This window comes from Aquarana catesbeiana, linkage group LG06 (assembly GCF_042186555.1).
Source record: "Aquarana catesbeiana isolate 2022-GZ linkage group LG06, ASM4218655v1, whole genome shotgun sequence".
In the NCBI taxonomy this organism is placed as follows: domain Eukaryota; kingdom Metazoa; phylum Chordata; class Amphibia; order Anura; family Ranidae; genus Aquarana; species Aquarana catesbeiana.
In genome coordinates this window covers 194,272,687-194,284,721 of record NC_133329.1, presented here as the reverse complement: position 1 = coordinate 194,284,721, position 12,035 = coordinate 194,272,687, and the positions used below count along the sequence as shown (strand labels likewise).

The following is a 12,035-nucleotide window of genomic DNA, read 5'->3' as shown; positions in this document are numbered from 1 at the left end:
CCCAGCACATTGGTCTTTAATATAGTTATTATTTGGTATTATGTTTAATTTAATTGTTTATTTCTTTTTTATTCACTCACCCAACCAAGTATAGGGAGCGCCATCACCCCTTTCTCTTATATATCTACTCAGTTCCGAAGCACCCCTTAGGGAGCTTCTTTAGGGGGGCTGCAGACCTACATACTGTCTTAAGCGCAGTCATACGCTTATCGGTACATCCCGATTACCAGCTGCCATCACCCCCAGTGGAAAGGGAATATCCCTAAAGGCCAGCTTATAAGGCTGAGGAGAAATTGTGCCACAATTGAAGACTACCTACAACAAGCAGATATCTTGATTGAGCGTTTCCAGGAGAAAGGAAACAAGTCAAACATATTACTCAAGTTGAAGACTGACATAGCAAACATGGACCGGAAAAGTCTGTTCAAAAATTCTAAAAAAGGGAAAAAGAACACAGACCTTGTGTTCGTCACAGGTTTCAACACCCAATACAAAGAGTTCGAACATATCCTAACCAAATATTGGCCAATTCTAAAAGAGGACAGAATCCTAGCAAACATTTTACCCAATAAACCTAAGGTGGCGTATAGAAAGGCTCCCACCCTCAGAGATTATTTAGTACATAATGTCATTAATCCTCCTAAGTCGACCCAAATATTTTCAGACATGAGGGGCTTTTATAAATGTCAAAAATGTTTACTCAGTAGGGTCACTAAAAAGCAACCCCGCAAAAGGGAAACCTTTAAATCCAGGATGGATCATAAAGAATACCGTATCAGGAAACTCATCACTTGTCAGAGCACTCATGTGACCTACGTCATTGAGTGCCCATGCCAATTACAATATGTGGGTAGAACCACCCGGCCCTTATATGTGCGCATACATGAACACATTAAAAACATCAGGAAGGGGTTCCCTAAACACCATCTTTCCTGCCATTTTGATGCAGTACACAACCGGGATCCTACGGGGTTGATATTCTACGGGATTGACTGCATCAAGGATCACTAGCGAGGAGGCAATAAAACCACACTTGTGTCACAAAATGAAACTGCCTGGATATACAGGTTGGGGACCCTTGCTCCAAGGGGCCTCAACCTAGACATTGATTTAAACTGTTTCATAGCCAACCCCTGAGTATGATCTTGGTAGGCCACTTTGGATTAAGCAGTTGGGCAGTCTGAATATTGCCTTTTCTGGTCATCCTGAACCCTGGCTCCACGTTAACTGTCTCCCTCGGGACATGTGGGCAGGTTATGAGAGGTATATTGATGGATATGGCTGCATACATTTAGATGTGGTTGGGACTTTGGTAACTTATGCTTATACCCTCCATGGAGTCTGGCTAGCTTCATATTGGAGTGTGTTCTGGTTGGACCTTGGAAATGCACCTGTATGCATCCATAATATCTATACATCTGCCCACAGTAATTGCATACCTTAGCCCCCAGCGTGGGATTGTGGTTAATATTTAAAATAATTTTCTGACCTCTTGCCTCTTTATTTACACTAGATATCTATATCTATTTACACTAGACAATCATGTCTAGTCTTACCGCTTCCTCCCTTATATTAGATATACACCATCTTTAATATCCCCCAAACCGCTATACATTTATTTAGAATTTGACAACTTTTGCCATTGATGGCTCACACTGTGCATTTAGAAGTCTGTAAAATCCTTAAACCTAGTGTGATGAAGCTAACACATCCTGAGAGGGAGAATAGTAATGACCCATAGGGGGAGCCCTGTGTGAGTTGTAGGCTATGGAGACCGGGCTCTATACATAGGGTCTATGGATAAACTGGTAATGCTGAATACTGGGATCACTATCTGTTATTACTTCTAATGTTTTGCCATGATGTATAAATGATTCAAACTGCTAGGAAATCAGCCATGTAGTCGGATGCTGCATATTAATTAAATTCACTCAATTTGGTTATACAATCATTGCAGACAGTCCGGGATACATCAGGTGTGTTGTTCCGCCTACAGCTCATTATTATTAATATCATTTATTATTATACAGGATTTATATAGCGCCAACAGTTTACGTAGTGCTTTACAACTTGAGGGTAGACAGTACAAATACAATACACTTTGATACAGTAGGAATCAGAGGGCCCTGCTCCTTAGAGCTTACAATCTAAGAGGGAAGGTCAAGAGATACAAGAGGTAATAACTGTGGGTGATGTGCTGATTGAGAAGATAACAGTTGTTAGGTGGGGGCCAGATAGGCTTCTCTGAAGAGATGAGGTTTAAGGGATCGTCTGAAAGTGGATAAAGTAGGAGAAAGTCGGACGGATTGGGGTAGAGCATTCCAGAGGATGGGGGAGGCTCTGGAGAAGTCCTGAAGGCGAGCATGGGATGAGGTGACAAGGGAGTTTGAGAGCAGGAGGTCTTGGGAGGAGCGAAGAGAACGATTAGGTTGGTATTTTGTGACTAGGTTAGAGATGTAGCTGGGGCCAGGTTGTGGATGGCTTTGTAAGTTATAGTATCTTGAATTTAATTCGGTGACTGAGTGGCAGCCAATGGAGGGATTGGCAGAGGGGTGTAGCAGACGTTGAGCGGTTTGTGAGGTGGATGAGCCTGGCAGCAGCGTTCATGACGGACTGAAGTGGGGATAGCCTATTTAGAGGTAAACCAATGAGGAGGGAGTTGCAATAGTCGAGGCGGGAGATGACCAGGGAATGGATTAGAAGCTTTGTGGTGACATTGGTTAGGAAGGGGCGTATCTTAAAGATGTTGCGGAGATTGAGGCGGCAAGTTTTGGATAGTGATAGAATGTGGGGTCGAAAGGTTAGTTCAGAGTCCAGGATTACACCTAGGACCTTGGCGTGGGGAGATGGGTTGATAGTTGAGCCGTTGATATTGACAGGGAAATCAGGGGAAGTGGCACCTGAGGGAGGAAATATCATGAGCTCGGTTTTGGATAGGTTGAGTTTCAGGAAGTGATGTGACATCCAGGCTGAAATGTCTGCTAGTAAGTTGGTAATGCGTGAGGAGGCAGATGGAGAGAGCTGGGGGGTGGAGAGATAGATTTGGGTGTCATCAGCGTAGAGATGATATTTAAAGCCGTGGGAGGCAATCAACTAACCCAGGGAGGTGGTGTAGATTGAGAAAAGGAGAGGTCCAAGAACAGAGCCTTGGGGGACCCCAACGGAGAAAGGAAGAGGAGAGGAGGAAGTAGAGTCGTAAGTGACACTGAAGGAGCGGTGGGATAGGTAGGATGAGAACCAGCGAATAGTACAGTCACGGAGACCAAAAGAGTGGAGTTTTTTGAGGAGGAGGGAGTGGTCCACTGTGTCAAAGGCAGCAGAGAGATCCAGGAGAAGTAGTACAGAATAGTGTCCATTGGCTTTAGCCATTAGTAGGTCATTTGAGAGTTTAAGGAGAGCAGTTTCCGTGGAGTGTTGAGGGCGAAAACCGGACTGAAGGGGATCAAGAAGTTTATTCATAGTCAGATGGTCGCTTAGTTGGTTGTAGACCAGTCTTTCAAGAAGTTTGGAGGAGAAGGAGAGTAAGGAGATGGGACGTAAGTTGTTGAGATTGGTGGGGTCCAGTGAGGGCTTTTTAAGTATGGGGGTGACTAGCGCATGTTTTAGAGAGTTTGGGAAGATGCCACAAGAGAGGGAGAGGTTGAAAATGTGAGTTAGAGAGTGTAGAATCGAGTCAGAGGGTGAGCGTAGCATTTGCGAGGGAACAGGATCCAGGGGGCAGGTGGTTAGATGAGTGTTAGATAAAAGTTTAGCAACCTCAGTAATAGTAGCAGGGTTGAATGAGGGAAGTAATGATTGTATCTGTGGACATGGGGTGTTGCATGGGGGAGGTTTTTGCGCATTGGTGATCTCCTCATGAATTGTATCAATCTTAGTTTTGAAGTGATTGGCAATCTCCTGGGCAGTGATTGAGTTGGTGGGTGGAGGCAGTGGAGGACAGAGTAGAGTGTTGAAGGTAGAGAAGAGTTGACGTGGACTGGATGAGAAGGTGTTAATGAGTGTGATAAAGTAGGTCTGTTTGGCAGTGTGAAGGCAGGAGTAGTATTTTAGGAGGCCAGATTTATATTGTGTGAAGTCTTCCTGGGTCTTAGTCTTATGCCACATGTGCTCAAGAGCGTCAAGGGTGTTGCTGTTGGAGTGGGTAGGAGCCTGTATCCATTGCTTCAGGTCAAGCGATGAAGTTAGACTGAGAAGTTTAGAAGTAATAGTAGTGTTAGTGTTAACAGGGATGTTGAAGTCCCCAAGAATAATTGTGGGGATTTCAGAAGAGAGAAAGTAGGGTAGCCAGGCAGAGAAGTCATCAAGAAAGGCTGATACTGGTCCAGGGGGGCCGGTAGATGACAGCAATTCTTAGAGAAATGGGAGAGAATAAACGAATGCAGTGTGCCTCAAAAGAGGAGAGTGTCAGAGAGGGAGGTGGGTGAAGTACCTGATAGGTGCTGCATGGGGCTAGGAGTCCCACTCCACCTCCCTTCCGTCCACTTGGCCTGGGGGGGTGGGTCCAGAGAAGGCCCCCATGGGAGAGGGAAGCAGGAGAAATAGTATCTGATTCATGAAGCCAGGTTTTAGTAATGGCAAGTAGGTTAAAGGAATTTGTGATAAAGAGGTTGTGAAGGGCGGTGAGTTTGTTGCAGACAGAACGTGCATTCCACAGGGCACAGGAAAGGGGGGGGGCTGGTTTTGGAAAGAGGAATAGAGACCAAGTTCTGTGGGGTGCGGCTCCTGCCAGAGGGTGTAGGGGGATGGGAGCGTTGGACAAAGACAGATGATGGTGGCCCAGGGTTTGGGGATATGTCACCAGAGATTAGGAGAAGCAGGAGGGTGAGGGAGGTAATGTGGGAATGTGATTTATGTGAAGGGGCATGTCTCAGAGTACTGGAGGTTTTATCAGTATATGGATGTAGAATGAGCAAGAGTTGGTGGGAGCAGTAGTAGGGAGAGGACAGAAGGCAGGGTGATATGTATAAGCAGGCGGGTGGAGAGGGGGGGTGAAGGTAAGAGAGTTTGAGGAGAGAGGACAGGAGTGTCAGAAGCAGTGGTAGAGAGTGCATGTTACAGATTGGAAGGAAAGCTTACTAGAGAGACAGGGTCACCTGTAGTCTGTTAGGTGCTTTCCAGTGCAGTTTGCTATATTTGTTTGCTTCGTGCAATCGCTGAAGTGCAGAGATTGAAGTGCATATCACTTGTAGAAAGAATCACTTAGAGATAGAAGCCTTAAGGATAGAAGCCACTGTAATGTGCTCCCCAGCAACGTGCTCCCCCCTTAAGGATGCTCACATTTATACTGTTATAAGGGTGGGGTTGAAGTTCATTAATTAATCATGAGTGACTATAAGAATGCCTAACAATCAAAGTGGACTTTTTGCTTCTAAAGTCAGAATAGCAAGAGGCCAGAGGCCAAGATAAGATCAACACATAAAACTTAGGTAAGACAGTCCAGAGCAACAAATAACAACATCACTGTTATGCACACAGGGCAACAGATAGAGAAGGCCACATACCAAAGACACACACACACGCAGACAGCAGGCAGATCCCAATTTCAGTTAACGGTGGAAGATGTGGTTGAGCTGACACATACCAAAGACACACACACACAGACAGCAGGCAGATCCCAATTTCAATTAACGGTGGAAGATGTGGTTGAGCTGACACATACCAAAGACACACACAGACAGCAGGCAGATCCCAATTTCAGTTAATGGTGGAAGATGTGGTTGAGCTGACACATACCAAAGACACACACACACACACACACACACAGACAGCAGGCAGATCCCAATTTCAGTTAACGGTGGAAGATGTGGTTGAGCTGACACACACCAAAGAGACACACACACACACAGACAGCAGGCAGATCCCAATTTCAGTTAACGGTGGAAGATGTGGTTGAGCTGACACATACCAACGACACACACACACACAGACAGCAGGCAGATCCCAATTTCAGTTAACGGTGGAAGATGTGGTTGAGCTGACACAAACCTGTAAAGAGACAGAGAAGGAATGATCAGGTGAGGCAGAACTTGAAGCAGGGATTGAAGTGCATATCACTTGTAGAAAGAATCACTTAGAGATAGAAGCCTTAAGGATAGAAGGCATTGCAATGTGCTCCCCCAGCAATGATAGGTGCCTTCGTTCATGAGGGGCGGTACCGATATGGCTGCTTCCCTATTAAATGACGTGGTGCGTGGCGTGCGGGCACCGTCGCTGAGGACGTCTATGACGAAACACGTACGACGGCGCCACGCACGCTACGTCATTTCTGGAATCGGGCCGTGGAACGCAGGTAGAGTGCAAACAAGCGGTCTCACTTCCACCAAGCATCACAGGCTGTTTTTTTATATTTTTTACAATTTGCTTTCTCATACTTGTTTGGTGTAGCAATTTCCTTGCTATACCAAAGCTGGAAGTACAATATTTAAAATTTTGGTACTTGCCTGCTGGAATACCATTAGCCAGTTGCTGCTGGACTGAAGGTTTTTATTGGAAGATTTTTTACGTTGCAATAAAAAAAATGTTATCTCGTTTACTACACTATGGGAGTCCACTATTTTTTCTTTTGTATATGAGGGATCAAGCTTTACTCCCCTATGAATGCTGAGGATCACCCCTGGAACTCCAACGACCGCGCTGACAAGGAGATCACGGAGGCTATATTCATATGCGCAGTGCCCCTTTTGGGGTGAATGGATCTGGTGAGTGGGGATCCTTGAGGGGGAGCACTCAGTCACTACGGATATTCAGAGCACTCAAGTCACGGTTTCTTTGACAAGTTTCATCACCGGTTTTGAAGATATTTATATACACCAATTATGGACTAATAATTTTTTGAACATACCCATGGACTTTTAACCTGGTAGTTGTATACCATTTATTGCACTGGTCAATCGTATGGTGGTTTATGGGCATTTTTCGTTGTTATCTGTTTAAATTCACGTATGGAAATCATCAATTTATCACTGTATATTGCACTGTACACTGATTAGTTTACACATATATGAGTTATATTGGTTGGTACTCAGAGACTTTACTTAGTATAATATATATCTTTTAAAACTGAGAGTGTATTCACATAATACCATTACCACTAGTAAAATAATTACACACCCTGTAATATATGTATTGGCACCCCTGGTTATACACATAACCTTAAAAAAGGTGGAGTATCTCCGCCGTGAAGCCAGCACATTGGTCTTTAATATAGTTATTATTTGGTATTATGTTTAATTTAATTGTTTATTTCTTTTTTATTCACTCACCCAACCAAGTATAGGGAGCGCCGTCACCCCTTTCTCTTATATATCTACTCAGTTCCGAAGCACCCCTTAGGGAGCTTCTTTAGGGGGGCTGCAGACCTACATACTGTCTTAAGCGCAGTCATACATTCTATATACATTTAACACTACCCTCTCCACCAGACTAACAAAGCTGCTGTCTGCCATGGCCTTTGTGCTCATTTGTCCAGAATGGAGGCACACTGACCAGATCACCAGGTGAAAACAGTGGGGAAAAAAGTTTAAAAAACAAAGGGAGACACCATATAGAATGAATGGTAAACTGCAATATATTACATTTTTGGTTTTAGGCTTAATACCACTAATGCCCCCCCCCCCCCCCCCACCCTTTCCAATGCTAGAGACATCATTCAAAGATCTGCATACTTTATCTCTCAACCGCCTCTTCTCAGGAAAGATTACATATAATATTTGTAGGCATTTCTCATAACAGAGGTCCTTAGCTTTGTTGCCCTTCTCTGGAGTCTCTCCAGTTCAAACACATCTGTCCTGAGGACTGGTTACCAAAACTAAACCACATACTCAAGATGTGGCTAAATCAGTTTTGTTAAAGGATAAGTTCACCTTTTGTAACATGTTACACCCATATTCAGGGTGTAAGTTGTAACGTGTTACATATGCACAGCCCCCACTCCCCCCTGATGCCCGTTCTGATAGCTGGCGGTAGCTAGTTCTGCTCCAGCCACATCATCCATTCATAGTGTTCTGTGAATGGGAAAACTACAAAGTCTGACAGCCTTTGTGGACTACCACAACACTGTTAGATCGCTGTGATAGTTCATTGAGCTTCCTGTCTCAAGTTTAACTACTTGCTGGTATCGGAGGTACAGGCAATATATATATATATATATATATATATATATATATATATATACATATACACACACATACATACACACACACACACACACTGTAATAGCATCCCAGTCTTAGTCCATAGGGTTCAATATTGAGTTGGCCCACTTTTTGCAGCTATAACAGCTTCAACTCCTGGAGTATGCTGTCCAGTTCTGGGCACCAGTCCTCAGGAAGGATGTACTGGAAATGGAGCGAGTACAAAGAAGGGCAACAAAGCTAATAAAGGGTCTGGAGGATCTTAGTTATGAGGAAAGGTTGCAAGCACTGAACTTATTCTCTCTGGAGAAGAGACGCTTGAGAGGCGATATGATTTCAATATACAAATACCATACTGGTGACCCTACAATAGAAATAAAACTTTTTCGCAGAAGAGAGTTTAACAAGACTCGCGGCCACTCATTAAAATTAGAAAAGAGGTTTAACCTTAAACTACGTAGAGAGTTCTTTACTGTAAGAGCGGCAAGGATGTGGAATTCCCTTCCAAAGGCGGTGGTCTCAGCGGGGAGCATTGATAGCTTCAAGAAACTATTAGATAAGCACCTGAATGAAGGCAACATACAGGGATATATAATGTAATACTGACACATAATCACACACATAGGTTGGACTTGATGGACTTGTGTCTTTTTTCAACCTCAACTATTTTGTAACTATGTAACTCTTCTGGGAAGGCTGTCCTCGCAGTCTCCACACCAATTCATCTCAAAGGTTTTCTATCGGGTTGAGGTCAGTACTTTGTGCAGGCCACCCCAAACTCGCTCATCCACACTATATTGCCAAAAGTATTGGGCCACCCCTCCAAATCATTTGGTGGAGGGGGGATTATGGTGTAGGGTTGTTTTTCAGGGGTTGGGCTTGGCCCCTTAGTTCCAGTGAAGGGAGCTCTTAAGGCATGAGCATACCAAGACATTTTAGACAATTTCTTGCTTCCAACTTTGTGGTAACAGTTTGGGGATGGCCCCTTCCTGTTCCAACATGACTGCGCACCAGTGCACAAAGCAAGGTCAATAAAGACATGGATGAGCGAGTTTGGGGTAGAGGAACTTAACTGGCACAGAGTCCTGACCTCAACCCGATAGAACACCTTTGGGATAAATTGGAGTGGAGACTGCGAGCCAGGCCTTCTCATCCACATCAGTGCCTGACATCACAAATGCGCTTCTGGAAGAATGGTCAAACATTCCCAGAGACACACTCCTAAACTTTGTGGACAGCCTTCCCAGAAGAGTTGAAGCTGTTAAAGCTGCAAAGGGTGGGTCAACTCAATATTGAACCTTACAGACCAAGACTGGGATGCCATTAAAGTTTATGTGTGTGTAAAGGCAGGCGTTCCAATTTTTTTGGACATATAGTGACTATATATAATAGAATGCATATAGATTAATCAGGAGCTACATACACTTTTCTCTGTGCAGTGAATTTCTCTCTTACACGAAAGGGCTTGCACAAAAGTTGTAGGAATCATACATGTTTTACTATACTGCATATACAAAAACAACACTACAGAAAGAAAATATTTCCTGGACTTGGAAACAGTACAGACAAGCATTATAACAATTGTAAAGGAATATGTGAGTAATACCAACCCAACTGTGTATACAAGTTCCAATCAGAGGTCGTCTTCTTGTCCTCTAGACTGTCTAATTTTTTCAATCAGCTTTATTTAGATTAAGCTTACCTGTGATAAGAGGTACAGAGCAACTTGAGGACTTATTCTTGGACGTTCTGTTGCCTAAAGTTAAAAAAACAAGGGCATTCAATTTATTAAACTAGAATTACTGAGAAATATATTGCATCACAGCGCAGAATGTAAAGGTAGAATGTGCAAAACATGCCATGAAAGACACCGTGGAGCAGCTACAAAATCTTTACCTGAGGCCCTCTCCTCCTTATTGTACCTTAATAAACAGTGCTTTATCCCTATGCAGCTACCACCTTCACAATGGGCAACTGCATCGAAAACAGATTGGGGCCGATTTACTAAAACTGAAGAGCACAAAAACTGGTGCAGCTCTGCATACAAATCAATCAGCTTCCAGGTTTTATTTTCAAATCTTAACTGAACAAGCTTAAAGCGGAGTTCCAACTACAATCAATAAGTTGTTTTTTTTTTTAAACCTTTCACAAGCATTTACAATGACATTGTAACACTCACGTCTTCTGTATAATTTGTCCCTCGATGTCCGGTTTCATCTGTTAAAAGAACTTCAAAAATGCAGTGGTGGCCGTTTTCTTTTTGCTTGTGGGCATGTGAAGCCCACAAGCATCCTGTTCCGGGATACGGTGCTGCTAAGCAACCAGCATGCACTGCCCATTCTCTCCCCGATCTTGCGCATGCACATTGAGTCATTCTTGCTGCGCCGTCAACTACTAGGTTACCATCACAACGGGTGGTGGCGTTGGAAGTGCGCGCCCCGTTGTGATGGCAACAAAGTCCTCAACGCTGCCCACTGACTCCTGGGAAATGATGACACACGTCTCCCAGGAGCAGTAGCGAGCGGAGGCGCCGAGGGAAGTGACATAAGGAGCCTAGGAGAGAAAGGAGGAAGATTTCAAGGGACCACATAGCAACAGGCATTAAGAGGTAAATAAAAAAAAAAAATGTCCAAATTTTTATTTTTTTTTTATATTATTTAAAGCACAGTAATGCCTTCTTTGTTTTTGGGTGGAATTCCACTTTAAATTAGAAGCCAATTGGCTATCGTGCACATCTGCACCAGATTTTGCAGGCTCCAGTTTTATTAAAGCGTCCCAGCCTTAATAAACACACACTCAGCTGTCCCACAGTCCAGCAATGCATCACTAGTGTGGGCACCTGGCTGTGACAGCTTGTGGCTTCACAGCAAGGTGAGCATGCGCGAGTCACGCCGCGGGGCAGTGAATGGCCGTGCAACCTTCTGGGACCTGTGATGTGTCCCAGAAGATTGCAGGGAGGGGGTGGGAGAGGAGAACTTCCGCTTGAGTCACCTAGGTGGCTCGAGTGGAAGTGGGAGCTGGGTACCTGTCCAAACATGGTACCCACTACCCCCCCCCCCAAAAAAAAACGACATTTCAAATGTGAAATGTCAGGGGGTCAGGAGTCCTTAAAGCAAAAAAGTTCCAGTTTTGGGTGGAACTCCACTTTAAATCGACCCCACTGTCAGTATAGTACATGATAAGCGAAGATGTGCTGCTCACATTCTTCATAAAGCTGCAGAGGTCAGTAATGCTACCCCATGTAAAACCTTAACTTGACCACAGGCTTTGTGTGCATGAACAAGAGCAGGGGACCTGTAAGGAAGAATCATTGAACTTTTCACTACCCCCTCACTTTCTCTGCAGCATAATGAAGGCGGCTACAAGCGCTTTGCTTAACACTTTCTGCACCCAGAACATAGAAGTTACTGCAAGAGAGATTCAACCTTTTCTACTCTCCTGCTTTTGACACTAATACTGGTTCCCAACCCTTAATCAATATGAATAGGCAGAGACCAACATATAAAGCAGTGTTTACCCATTACTACTTTTTCATCAATATCTTTTTTTTCTCTGCTCATTCTGCAAATAAGCAGAGTGAAACAAACACCTGCAGCAAATACTGCACATTAGCTACAAGATAACTCACAGCAGCTAAGACAACATAGAAAGTATCCTTAAGGATAATACAGAAGGTATGCAGGTTATGAAGGGTGAGTGACTGGACCATTTTCTTTATGCTTAAAAGAATATGCTACCACAACACTCCACATTCCTGGTATGTGTCTGTTGTACCATGTACTTGTGTTAAAAGGTATCCTGTTCTCTTTGCATTGCTTCCTTTGCATGAAATCTCTGGTTATCCTGCTTTCCTATTTCAAACTGACCATGCTAGGCATGAGAGCACATCCATCCCAGCATGGT

The 12,035-nt window shown here is 43.9% G+C and overlaps 1 protein-coding gene across 11 annotated transcripts in view; it reads right to left on the bottom strand.

Moving 5' to 3' along the window:
* Positions 1-12,035, bottom strand: part of CLEC16A (C-type lectin domain containing 16A) — a 1,646,984-nt gene that overhangs the window by 1,098,296 nt on the left and 536,653 nt on the right. For all 11 annotated transcript variants that reach the window (XM_073591184.1, XM_073591186.1, XM_073591185.1 and 8 more), the window contains one exon: positions 9,835-9,888. In XM_073591184.1, coding sequence (XP_073447285.1) covers positions 9,835-9,888 — 54 coding nt within the window. The remainder of the gene's footprint in view (positions 1-9,834; positions 9,889-12,035) is intronic.